The 13,648-nt window shown below is 47.8% G+C and overlaps 4 protein-coding genes across 4 annotated transcripts; all 4 read right to left on the bottom strand.

The window, feature by feature from the left end:
- Positions 1-744: 744 nt before the first annotated feature.
- Positions 745-1,725, bottom strand: LOC125549122 (glutathione transferase GST 23). Its single transcript, XM_048712607.2, has one exon. It carries the CDS (start codon positions 1,642-1,644, stop codon positions 937-939), a length of 708 nt encoding a protein of 235 aa, XP_048568564.1. The 5' UTR covers positions 1,645-1,725; the 3' UTR covers positions 745-936.
- Positions 1,726-5,034: 3,309 nt separating this feature from the next.
- On the bottom strand, positions 5,035-5,470 carry LOC147981425 (uncharacterized). Its single transcript, XM_087517101.1, has 2 exons — positions 5,446-5,470; positions 5,035-5,324 (listed from the first exon to the last, which is right to left on the bottom strand). Exons 1-2 carry the CDS (start codon positions 5,453-5,455, stop codon positions 5,035-5,037), a joined length of 300 nt encoding a protein of 99 aa, XP_087373227.1. The 5' UTR covers positions 5,456-5,470.
- A 548-nt stretch (positions 5,471-6,018) lies between these two features.
- Positions 6,019-7,379, bottom strand: LOC147981426 (serine/threonine-protein phosphatase 7 long form homolog). The gene is made up of 4 exons (XM_087517102.1): positions 7,287-7,379; positions 6,772-7,209; positions 6,389-6,681; positions 6,019-6,310 (listed from the first exon to the last, which is right to left on the bottom strand). The coding sequence occupies exons 1-4, from the start codon at positions 7,377-7,379 to the stop codon at positions 6,019-6,021; spliced, it is 1,116 nt and encodes a 371-aa protein (XP_087373228.1).
- Positions 7,380-8,914: 1,535 nt separating this feature from the next.
- LOC147981427 (uncharacterized) lies at positions 8,915-9,886 on the bottom strand. The gene has a single exon (XM_087515965.1). It carries the CDS (start codon positions 9,884-9,886, stop codon positions 8,915-8,917), a length of 972 nt encoding a protein of 323 aa, XP_087372091.1.
- Between the last annotated feature and the right edge of the window lie 3,762 nt (positions 9,887-13,648).

The following is a 13,648-nucleotide window of genomic DNA, read 5'->3' on the forward strand; positions in this document are numbered from 1 at the left end:
TAGCTTTCGATCAAGTGGCCCGTAATAGCAGGCCCTAACCACTAGTAGACATCAAAGGGTGTGGGCTAGAGTTGTTACTCCTGGGGCAGGTAGGCTTGAGGTTGCTCATTCCAACCCCAAAGGACGTGACATGATTCTTCATTTTGATTTTCTCTTTGTACCATTCACTGATAGGTGGGACCCAACGATCGTAAAGACGCATATTATGTAAGCCGTTGCAAGTGTACCTGGCGCCTTGTTGGCACGCTCACACGCATGCGAACAGAAATACAATGCTATGGGAGCGCAATTAAAGTTTGAATGACGAAGGCATTATTGCACACGAAAGTTAAGTCCATGCGCCACTTTTTTATATACCACAACTGTAGACACCAAAATGATCATACATGCCAATTTGAAACACCAGTAGTGCATTAATTCTTGTTATTTCTTTTCTAGATGAGAATTAACAAATCTGTTTATTTTAACAAGAATTTGTTCAGCAATACGTAATGTACAAGATACAAAATTGATGACACGTACCAATTTTTTTCATCTTTACCAGTTTTGCATCAGACAATCCACATATAGTTACAGTAAGAGTTTATTTAGGGCAAATCTATATATGCCTTTGTTTTTCTTTTTGAACTGTAGATGTACCTTTGTTATTACACATTTAAGTGACTCAATCAAACTAGATGGTCCTAACATAAAATCAGTGACAAAGAATTTAGATGTACGATATTTAGAGCACATATAGATGTGTTGTGGTAAACTGAGCGTTGGTCAAAGTTTTTTTTGGGGGGGATCGTTGGTCCAAGTTGTTGTAACGGATAAATATATTTTTACATTGTGAGCGACTTTGATTGACCTGTGTTAAGAAAATAATTTGTTTACGTGGAATGTTTTGGGTCATAACTCACCACACACGCAACAATGTTCGGTACTACTTTGGTCTTATTTCTTGTGCATTGACTTGGCATGGAGCACGAAGCGGTCCTTCATGGCCGCGTAGTAGGCGACCATCTCGTCCCTGCTCGGCAAGCACTTCTTCACGGCCTCGTCGGAGGCATACTCCCCGCGCCACCGGCACAAGGCAGGGTAATCCTCCTCGCGGATCATGCTAGTTTCCACGCCGGCGACCTCCTCCAGCACGGGGAGCCAGGCGAGCCCGCTGGCGGCGATGTCGAGCAGCCCTATGGAGTCGCCTCCGAAGAAGCGCCTCCCCTCCAGCTGCGCCTCCATGAGCGCCAGGTTCTCCTTGGCCTCCTCCACGAACCCCCTCCGCGCCTCGCCCTCCGGCGTCCACAGCGCCTTGAACAGCGTCCTCGAGCACCTGTCGGAGGCGAACTGCGCCCAGAAGCGGGAGGCGGCGCGGGCGAGCGGGTCGGCCGGCAGGAGCGGCGGGCCCTCGAAGGCTTCGTCGACGTACTCGACGATGACGAGAGACTCGGCGACGGCGCGGACGTCGTCGTCGTCGCCGTGGAGGAGCAGGGGCACCTTCTTGTGCACGGGGTTGTGCCGGAGCAGCAGCTCGCTCTTGCTGCCGAGGTCCTCCTGGATGAACTCGTAAGGCACCCCCTTCAGCCTGAGCGCCGCCTGGGCACGGTGCGTGAACGGGCTCCCGAAGGAGCCCAGCAGCCTCACCGGCACCGGCTCGCTCATCTTTGCTTCTCTCGTTTGTGTGGCGAGCTCACAACTCACAAGCAACACGGCTGAAATTATGGCAGGTGTGGTGTCTACCAGATGAGGGCACAATATATGTTGAGTTTCTGGCTTGTCCAACACTCAATTTTCTACTGACAAGACCAAGTCGACAGTCAACTTTGGTAGCATGCGGAATTACTCCCTCTGGTCCTTTTTACTCTGCATATTAGGTTTGTCCGAAATCAATTTCATCCAACTTTGACCAAGTTTATATAAAAAATTATAAACATTCACATAACAACACCAATATTATTAGATTCATCTTGAAATATATTTTCATATTATATTTATTAGATAATATAGATGCTAATAATTTTTAATATAAATTTGGTTAAACTTAACAAAGTTTGACTTTCGGCAAAACTAATGTGGAGAGTAAAAAGGACCGGAGGGAGGGAGTACATTACGTTGGGCACTTGGTGGCGATGGGATCATGATTCATGGGGCAGGTACTCTATTTTATTCATTCATGCGTTGAAGACGAGAGTTTGCTGAAGTTTGCTGTGACGGAGATGCTGATGCCAAAGGTAATGTCCCTGGTTCTCCTTGTCTTGCTCAAGTCTGTTTACCCACTGCCTGCATGTCTTGGACTCTTGGTTTGTGGTGTAAACGCTCTCTGACGTGACGTCTCAATTCCTTGTCGATCCATATAGCCTAAGCATCAATAGTCATGACCAAAGTTCTAAGGGGCGTGCTATGAAGACCGGCCGGGTCGCGAGCCGCCAAATCTAGCGTCATCGAGCGGCTGAGCGTTGCCCTCCCATGTTGTAACAGAGGTCATATTGCTGTAAAGCTCATGTTGCAAAAACCTTTTCTTTTTATTGCGACAGAGCCCGTGGCGTGAAGGAGACGTGCCGGCAGTTGTAGGAGGTTGCGGTGGTGGCGGCCATGGCCGGCCACGGTCGAGGCGGGCGGAGGTGTTGGATCGCCTGGCTGAGCACGACGGAGACAAGAGGCGTAGGGACGTGCTCTGCTCGTCTCCGGCTACACGATCCACAGGTGACATCGGGCTAGCAACGCGCGAATCTGTGAAGCACCGCAAATATCACAAGGTTGGGCACATTAACGTGAGGTGGAACCACGACAAGATGAATGGGTTGTAGAAAGAATGGGAGTACGGCAGCCTGACGGTCTCCTCCTCCTCTTCGGTCCCCTCCTCCGGCAAAGAGACGGCGCACATATCGCCTAGCTTTTGGCAAGTGTCAAACACCCGGCAGCCTAGGTCTCTGTCTCTTTGTAAGCAAAGACTGATGCCTTGGGCTCGTTGTAGTTCAACTTGATCCAGAGGATGAGCTTGATGTACAACCTGAAGCCTATCTGAGCAACGCCCATCAAGTTGTGGAAAACGATGTGCGACCAGCTTTTCGGGCACAAACACCTCTACTTGCCGGTGGTGAGGTCATACTCGCAGGTGACTGGGGCGTCAGCGAGGGCCGCGTCGATGAGCTCGCGGAATGTCTCACGACTTCGTTAGATGGCGGCAAGGTTGGCGGCCTCAACCCGGTACGGTCGAGCCCTCAGATGAAGAGAGGAGCAAGATCCATCATGTCGGCGCTATCAAACCGAATCATGATGTGTGCAGGTATTCGTGGGACATGAACACGCTGTCGTTGATGTGAACAAAGCATGGGTGGCCACTCGTCCTAGCATCCATCCTTGTGCTGGTCTAGGCGCAGTCATGGATGTGGGCGTCTATCGCCTCTACGACCACTATGATGGAGGAGAAGAAGTTGATGTCATGGAACTCGTCTGTTCCACCATCGATTGTGGTTGATGAAATACGCAATCATTGTCGTGAGTGAAGAATAGGATTTTTTTTCAAAACTATGTTATTTTTTGTAGCAATTTCGGAAACTATAGGACGTAATGCAAAAAAACCAAAACTAATAGCCCGTCAGCCATTCTTTGGCCGAAGTAGTACTTTTCGGCCACAGCTAGGCCGAAATAGTACTTTTCGGCCACAGCTAGGCCGAAGTAGTACTTTTCGGCCACGGCTAGGCCGAAGTAGACTTTTTGGTCAAGTCTAGGCCGAAAAGTCACTTTTTGGTCAACCCTAGGCCGAAGTTGCATGGCTCATGCTGAATTGTATTTTGCCGCCACCCGTTTCCCGCCCACCCCTTCCCGCCACCCGTTTCCCGCCAACCCCTTCTCGCCATATGTTTCCGCCACCCGTTTCTCGCCAACCCCTCCCCGTCAATCCCTTCCCGCCTTATTTTCCCGCCAATCCGTTCCCGCCTTATTTTCCCGCCAATCCGTTCCCGCCTTATTTTCCCGCCAATCCCTTCCCGCCTTATTTGCCCGCCAATCCCTTCCCGCCAACCCTTTCCCGCCATACCGCAGTTATTCTTTCCCGCCATTTTCTCCTCTGTATCTATAAAACCCCCTTCAGGCGGAGGTGGATAAGCATTCCAGTGTAGTGTAGTCGAGATGTCCCATTATCCATTCGATCGTAGTTTTCACCCTGAGATGAGCAGCACTCTGCTGAGTCTAGCTACCGATTTCAGGATGGACAATAAGATAGTTCCATGGGACGAACTCACCGGTAGTGACACCATAATGAATGAGTTGGCTCACCAACTACGTAGGTCTGGGTGGCCTGAAAGGACCTATGAGGAGGTACGTCAAGAACTTCTTAGGTTGCATGAAAGGTGGAAGAAGGTGGTGGAGCCGAAGAGTGAAACTTTCAGAAGGACTGCAGAAAAGCATCCATTTTTATGGACTGAGGAGAGCGAGGACGACGATGATATCTTCATGCCGCCGCTTCCGGGTTCTGCATCGTCGAAGGGCAAGAGTTCTGCATCGTCCGAAGGAAAGAGTTATGCATCCGCGAAGGGCAAGAGTTCTGTATCGACCAAGGGCAAGAGTTCGGCATCAACGAAGGGCAAGAGGAGCGCATCGTCGAAGGGCAAGAGGGCTGCATCAACGGAGGATGACGATGATGACTTCATGTAGTATGTAAGATGTATTCCAGTTGTACCGTTTCATTCAGATGTATTTGCATTATTAGTTTGTATTGTATTATTGTAGGGCATTATGTTCTATCTGAATTTCATTTTGTAGTATGTAATATGTATTGCACAAGTTCAGCCGCACCGTTTAATTCAGATGTACTTGTATCTTAATTATCGGTTGTAGTCTATTTGGAAATGTAACTGAAATAAGAATGCGAATTAATAGTAATATGTGTCTCGCATACATAAAACAATATATGTCTCCTGATCACATAGAAGCAAGTGCGATAGTAACACATACATGAAGCATGTCTCATACATAAATACTGACACACAGCTGCGAATAGTCTGAAACTAACATAGATAATGAGTCATACATAGATAGATAAGCATATCACTACGGGGGACGACGACGAGTCTGGGTCTTCCTCGGGCGAGGACCCGAAGGCGATAAGCGCTGAGGCGGTGGACGAGGCTCGCGATAACCACGACCATAGTTAACCTCGTCTGTCACGGTCTGTGTCTCCTGCGTCGGTGGTGGTGGTGGAGTGTGAAACACTGTCTGCGAGAAGCCATAAATGTTTGTAGCTTGGTCATCATCCTCGCGGTCGCCCTCAAAGTACGAAGCACCACCACTAAGGATCGGTGACTGCTCTGAATGCATGAACGGTTGCGACTGGTTGCCGCCTGCGGTAAAGTAAAATTGATACAAATGCATGAACGAAGCACCACCAGTAAGCATCAGTGACTGCTGAGAATGCAAGAACGATTACTACACTGTTCAAAAGAATGTAGTGAGTAGTGTTACCTAGATTCATCTGCTGATGCCAGTAAGCGCTCCCTAGCTGTGAAGGAGGTGGCTCATGTCAGGAAGAGCTCCCTGGCTGTGAATGAGGTGGCTCATGCCAGGAAGAGCTCCCTGGCTGTGAAGGAGGTGGCTCATGCCAGGAAGATCTCCCTGGCTGTGAAGGAGGTGGCTCATGCCAGGAAGATCTCCCTGGCTGTGAAGGATGAGGTTCTACACGGTGCACAGAGGGTCGTGGTTCTGAATGGTGCACAGAGGGTCGTGGTTCTGAATGTTGTACAGAGGGACGTGGCGGACGATGTGCTGGAGGAGGAAGTGCAACATCCGAAGTCCGTCTACACGTAACAGCTGCGTAAATCCCGCGTAGCTTGTCATCAAGACGCCTCAACCATGAGACGCCCTCTCGCGGTGGGATAGTTTCTCTCCTCTGAAAGCGCCGCATTAAAGCGGAAACCTCCTCTTGCGCCTGTAGTGTCAAGTCACCCTGTACACAAAGAATGAACCAATTATATGCTCGTTGTATGATAGACACCACGAATAGACAACCAAGCGAATATGTCCAGATTAACAAAAGACTTAACATATGAGAACCAAGGCATTTATCGCGTGGTGTCTGGTTCCCACAACAGAGGCAGTTGGGTACATATCGCTGGTGAGAGGGGCTTCGATCTGATCAGTAGCAGCTGATGGAACCAAGTAGATCCTCGTTGTATGCCGGTAACGCTGCAGATACAACCCGAACATTTCCCAGTTAAAGGACCGAACCTCACCCCAGATATTTGTCGCAGTGGTAGTCCATTCGTCAACGTAAGGGGTAATGCTCTCAAGCCAATAAGCCATGGACTTGTTTCCTCCTAGGCGACTGTCCCTGAGATTGACATGCGCGATACATGATTAGGTATATTATGAATGCAGAGCTGCCAACTAAAATAGTATTAGTACTTACTTGTGCACGTGGTCTGGCAAGTGTGGAATATCTGGAATCTCAGGCTGTTGATATAGACCGAACTGTCTCATCACCCTATGAAGAGACATCTCCTCAACCGTCACGTCGAACACCAACTTGGCCTTGGTCATCCAAAAGTGCCGATCTCTAGTGCACAATCCAGAAATCCCAACTGGGTACCTCGATGATATAGCCTGAGGCGAGTATGGCTCCCAAATAACTTGATCCTCGTGCAAACTATCAAACTGCGCCATGAAGGACGGGTAGCATCCCCTAACCTGAGTATGCGCAAACTGTCTCTGTGCATGACAACAAATAAGCATTAGTAATACTATTGAATGGCAAGAAATAATTGAATTAATTGTTACTTAATATAAAAGTACCTCTCGCCGTGTCCAAACAGATCCCATAGTAGGTAAGTTGCCGATAGCAGGCACATAAGTCCCAGCTAAGTCCTCCAAACCAAAAGGTTTATCAATGTAGACATAGGGTCGTCCAATAGGGAACCTCTCGTATGACCAAAGCTGCAACAATAATGGACATCCAACAAGACTAGATTTTCTAGACTTCAACAAGCAAGCTTTGCACAGGCCTCTGTACGTAGCCGCTAACACAGCAGAACCAAAACTCCTCTGTAGAATATCCGCAGGGCAACGTGCGTCAGCTATCTCTCGTGCAATACCGATGAGTCGTGCATCGACAGTGGTCACGTGGTTCTCCGTAAACATTGTCCTGCCGAATAGCCAAAGAATATATGCCTCTAGGGACCGGTCAATCTGAGCCTCCGACAACTGAACGTCGGGATGTCCTAACGAGACAATCTACATAGAAACATAATAATTGTATGAACATCAGACAACTAAAAAACAACATTTGTTTAAGTGGCCGTGATGGTTACCTGAAACTGGCTCAACCATCTAAAAAGAGGTCCATGAGGATCGTTGTCTATAGCCCTAGCAGTCGGGACTGCAGCCAAAAAACGGGTCTGCATCGCTGCTTGCCACCCAGATTCTGCCTCTAAGGGACCTATGGCAGCACCGGCCAGAGGTAATCTCAACAAGTAAGACACATCCTGTAAAGTAGGCGCCATCTCTCCCCAAGGAAAGTGAAACATATGTGTTTCTGGTCTCCATCTATCTACTAAGCAGGTAAGGAGTGACTTGTCGTAAGAGAAACGTCTCACTTGCCTCTTGTGTAACTGCAATGGTTCACCTGCCTCATCTAAGTCCGGACCATCAATCCACTCATCCAATGTACCCTCAACCAGCCGTGCCAAGGGTAGAAGTCCAGCCCAACTTAACCTACAAAATAAAGAGATTGTTAGCGGTTATGAAAAGTATGTCAAACATAGTAAGTCATTATATGGTCTCCATTATATGCACACATACCTATCAACCCATGAATCGTGTATCAGCCAGTTAGTCTTTGGGGTACGAGTGACCAGCACGTCTAAGTTGTTGCCCGCTTCCGTAAGGGCGCCCCGGTGCTTTCTATCGATGTTACCATTAAGCAACGGATACGAAGACATATCTGCAATTCAAACAACAAATCTCAGGTGCAAATAAAACATAGTATGACATATTATAAATTATAACATAGTCCTGACATATTACGAATTAAAACATAGTCCTGACATATTACATATTAAAACATAGTCCTCACATATTACAAATTAAAACATAGTCCTGACATATTACATATTAAAACATAGTCTTGACATATTACAAATTAAAACATAGTCCTCACATATTACAAATTAAAACATAGTCCTGACATATTACATATTAAACCCACTACGGCACATTATATAGCTCGTGAGTTATTTCTTCCTTGTCCGCCCCTTCGGCCTCGACTGCCACGACCACGTCCGCCTCTTGCTCCTGTTGTCGCAGCCGTCGATGTGGAAGCACTCGTCGATGCGGAAGCACCATCTTTGTTCAGGTCGGGACAATATTTCATCCTATGCCCATAAGCCGCGCATAACAAACATTGTCTGGTTGCTCCACCAGCTTCAGACTGGTCCATATCGTTCCGGATGCGACGGGCCTTTCGTCTGCCCCTACTTATTCGCCGAAGGTCTGGATGCGGGATGTATACTCTCTCACCGTCGTTTATCTTGTTGAAATTGCCGATGACTCTAAACTCTGTCATCTCGCCTGTCCAGGTGTTGAGCACTGCCTCTTTTAAATAGTATGGGGACACGAAGGATATAGCATCCAACTGAATCTGGCCAGAGGCAGCCAACACATGAGAGCAAGGTAGGTGCAGCAACTTCGGTTTGTTGCATGTACACTCACACGTTGGATAAAATTCGGTTCCAATTTTTACCTCGTGTGTCTTCACCTCATTTCCAGAACCAAAACCATCGGTAGGAAGCTGAACCTCATACCTCCTTTCTTGATTCCCTATGAGTCTGACACTGTGCTTCTTTGCTTTCTCTATCTTCTTTGCCATGTATTCCATGACACGGCTACAATAAGGTGTGTTCTGATTATCTTCAATATGCTTCTTTGCTAACTCGTGCCTTTATCTGAAATATCTCAAAGTGCCATGGAATATAGCCTCCACAATAGCTGTGAGTGGCAATGCTCTATTCCCTCTCGGCACAAAGTTATACACCTCTGCAAGATTGGTTGTCATGTGGCCATACCTAGCTCCATGTGTGTCATGCAGCAAAGACCAATTCATTGGAGGCTCTTTCTCTATCCACTCAGAAAAATTCTTTATTGCCCTTCCTTTCTTTCTCTTAGTATTAGGAGGGTCAATTGCTGGCAAGTCACAAAGACCAACTGGCTCCTCTAGCTCCGCGATGAGTGCTGCTAATTTAACCTGATCTTCTTCCATTTTCTTCCTTGCACGGACCTGCTTCTTAGTAAACTCATCTAGTTTTGACCAAATAAATTCGTATTTCCGCTGCTGGCTCTGCTTGCATAATTTTTTGAACAAGTTCATCAACCGCTTGTTCTTGAACTGTGAGAAAAAATTAACCCCAAGATGGCGCATGCACCACCGGCTCTGCAAGTCCCTCCAAGGTGTTGGTTCGTCATCTGCTGGATTCCGAAGTGTCTTCACGGCCTTCAATATACCAGCATGTCTGTCATGAATGACACACACGTTTGGTCGGTCCTTCACGATGGCAATTTTCACTTGGCGGAAGAACCAAACCCAGCTGAGAAAGTTCTCACCCTCCACAAATGCCATGGCAAGTGGGATGATTTGATTGTTCCCGTCCACACCAATAGCAGTCAGGATTTGCCCTCTATACTGACCGGTCAGGAATGTACCATCCACAAACATAACAGGAGGACAATGCCGGAAAGCTTCGATGCACATAGAAAATGTGAAGAACACTCGTTTCAACACCTTGAAATCTGGTATACTCAGCAACCTCATGTGTTGTACGTTCACATAAGTGCCGGGATTCCTCTCCTTCAGTATGCCCAGGAGACGGACAACATTATCATATGAGTCGAAGAACGTCCCAAACCTTTCCTCCATAGCCTTCTACTTAGCCCTCCAAGCCTTCCCATAAGCAATGACATAATTCCATCTGACCTTCACTGCTGTCTGGATGTGTTTTGCTTCCATATCTTTCTTCTCTACTATCTTAGTATACATGAGTTGCGCAATGAGACTTGAAGTCAGGTTCGGATGCTTCACCAGCAGGTTCGTCCTCACACAATTATGTGGGACGATAATGGTGACAACCCAGTGGATGTCATACTTCGGCACGTAACCATGCACCTTCCCAGGACAACATGTTACAACACATTTCACGGTATAGTTTGTTGGACTTGATATGTGTGTCTTGAAAACCCTCTGCGTAGACATAGCCCACTTTATCATCGCATACTTCAATTTTTTCTTTGTATCAAACATAGCCCCTATTTGTACTTGGTTCAGATTATACTGCCATGGAGTCTCATGGCCATCGTTCACCGTAAGGCCGGTGGATATGTCCTGCTCCCATGCAGAAGGAATCGGTACCTCAACTTCATCCTCAGAATTTTCAGAATCCAGTTTCTCCACCAATCCATCCTCGTCCTCTTCCTCCATCACCCTCTGCATTTCATCCCCTTCCTCATCCCCATCAGCAAAACCAGAAACAGCTAATATTATCGACTGGCTACTCTGCCCAGTATCAGGACCACAAACATTGTGTGGCACGTAGTCTGACTCTTTCTCCGGTTGGCTAGCATCCACATCTTGTGGCTGTGACCCGGATAAAACAATCTCGTTAGCCACTTCACTGCCTTGGCCGGGTTCATACCCCCTGTGGAGTTGTACGGTATTCTCCTCCTTCGGCACAGGTTGCACAAGTGCATATGGGTGGATTCTTCGGTCTCGGCAGCGTCTTAACAGGGACAACCAATGCTGGCTCCTATCTACCGGCATCAACTCCCACTTGACATTTTTACAAGATTTGGTCCACAATGCATGAATACTGACGGAACATACTTCAGGATCCAGACCGAAACTAGTTGTCAACCAGTACTTCAACTGTCTAATGTTCAGTCTGTCCGGGTCAGCTAGTGTCATAACGCCATTTTTAAACTCGCTAAGATCAACCCCCAACTCATTATATCGAACATTACCAGCGCCGTAGTAAACATTCAGATTTACTGATTCAGACATTTTCACCTGTCAGACATTGCCATCTTCTCATTAATCACAACGAACTATGCGCTAAAATGCCTCCAAAAATATATTAACACTAAAATTCATAATATGACTTATATACACTAACTAAACTATATTAATCACAATATACACTAATATTATCCGCTACACGAACTATGCGTTAAAATGCCTCCAAAAATATATTAACACTAAAATTCACAATATACACTAATATTATCCGCTACACGAACTATGCGCTAAAATGCCTCCAAAAATATATTAACACTAAAATTCATGATATACACTAATATTATCCGCTACACGAACTATGCGCTAAAATGCCTCCTAAATTAAATTAACACTGAAATTCACAACGAACACTAATATTATCCGCTACACGAACTATGCGCTAATATTTACAAAATATTTGTGACGACGTGATTATACCTTCGAAGTGTGTGTCCGCTTCTTGCTTCTCTCTTTGAATCAGCGGCACCGGCCACCTCGCGAAGTACTTGCACCACCGGAGAACGACAACGCCGCCCCCGACGACCGGAGGTTCAACTCCGGTCAGCCCCCAACCTGCTCCTCCTCCTCACCACCTCCTCCTCTGCAGCTGCTGCTACTAGTCACCACCACCTACTACCCGTCCTCCTCTCCACCATGGCTCCTCCTCCCCACCATGGCTGCTCCTCCCCAAACACATCAAAAACTATCCCATAGCAAAAAATAACACCGTAGGCCGGTGGAGATTGCTATGATCTACCGATTCTGTGGGTTGGATTTGCAAATGTGTGGCAAATGGAGGAGATCGGCGTGGGGGGGAGTTCTACAGAGAAGAACTGAGAGAGAGAGAAAGGGAAACGAAGAACAGCAGCGCAGGGGCGAACGGGTGCTTATCCGCACCTTTTCGGCCTAAGCCTGGCCGAAAAGGCCAGCTTCGGTCACCGGTGGGCCGAAAACGGCCCAGTTCGGCCGCCTAGCAGCCGAAGCTACTATTTTCGGCCGGGCCCCCGCCAACAGCGAGTTTTCGGCCCAAGCGCGGCCGAAAAGCCTACTTCGGCCACACCCTGGCCGAAAACTGCCTTTTCGGCCCACTCCTGGCCGACGGGCTACTAGTTTTGCGTTTTTTTCATTCTACGCTATAGTTTCCGAAATTGCTACAAAAAATAACATAGTTTTGAAAAAAAATCGAAGAATAGTGGGCAGAGATAGTCTTAAGTTAGTAGTTCCCGAGGGTGTTGCTTGTGGATTGGGTCTAGGGGCAGCTTCCATGCCCAGTGCACGCATGCCCACAAGTTGCCTTGAGATTGTGGATCCATGTAAACTTTTTACTTGGATAATCAATGAAGATTTCTTTTTGGTCCATACTTTTACATATACTATGCTATTTGACTGCATTTATGCTTGCATTTTAGGTCATGAACCAAACACCTCCATTCCTACCGTTGATTGTGTTTACATATAAATACATTACCATGTGTTTTTTTTTCTGTACTACTTCCTCGATTTCTATTTTTTTTTAGATTTCAATACAGATTACATACGAATGTATATAGACGTATTTTAGAGTATAGATTCACGCATTTTGCTTCGTATGTAGTTTGCATTGGAATCTTTATAAAAAGGATTATACTTAGAAATGAAAGGGAGTACTTTTAATTGGGATGTTTATTTCCTAGTATACTATCGGAAGTGATAGTAGAGTATCTATACACGGTGAAGGAAAGGATAGGCGTGTTAAAAATAGAAGGAAAGGCCAGGCTCCAGCTAACCGTGAAGGTGAGAATAGGCCCATTTTAATTAGCTGGAGGCCCTGAGGAGAAGTGTTTCTTACCTGAACTCGAATTCGATTCCTAGTCCGCCCAATGTCCGCGCATTCATAAACGTAGCCGCGCACGCAGGTTGGCTGTCAATTGTTTTCCCGTCCGCCGCTCCGCCTGTTCTTTCTTTCATCAGCCGACCATGGAGGACTCTACCGACAAGGCGGCGGCCATGGCAGCGCCAGCAGTACTGCCACCGTGGCCGCACGCCGCGGCGGCGACGGAGACCCGCAGCCGTTTCCAAGGGCAAGGGACCATCCACTTCCGGAGCAAGCCACGCGGCCGCCCGTGCTTCTTGCGCCTCCACGGCGACCTGATCCTGACCCAGGGGTCGCGCGGGAACGGACCACGGGGCGGGTTGGTGTGCGTCACCGATCAAGTCGTCAGGGCGCTCGACCAGCGGGGCAGGATCTTCGACCCCAGCATGTTCAAGTTCATGGGGGTCTGCAGCAGATTCATCCACGTTATGCTCACCGAGGCGCTGGCGACCAGCGAGTACGGCAACTGGGAGGATTCGCTCCGTACGTCGGCCCTTAACATAGCCATGGGGATCGTCAGGTACGTACGTGAGAAAGACAAGACCTTGGGCGACTTGGGATACGACATAGACATCGAGATGCCTCAGTTACATGTGAGCTTGGTGCAAAAGGGGGCCGCCGCCGTGACCGGGGCTGCCGGAGTCACCACACGTGGCCGGAAGCGAAAGCGCCGCCGTGAGCCCCGCGAGGTGTGCGGTGTCTGTTTGCTGGACTTGGAGATCCAAGACGGGTTGTTGGGCTGGAAGCTTGAAGACGGGGAGGCCAACAGCAGGCTGCCA

This window comes from Triticum urartu, chromosome 3A (genome assembly GCF_056163025.1).
Source record: "Triticum urartu cultivar PI428250 chromosome 3A, HENAU_Tu73, whole genome shotgun sequence".
In the NCBI taxonomy this organism is placed as follows: domain Eukaryota; kingdom Viridiplantae; phylum Streptophyta; class Magnoliopsida; order Poales; family Poaceae; genus Triticum; species Triticum urartu.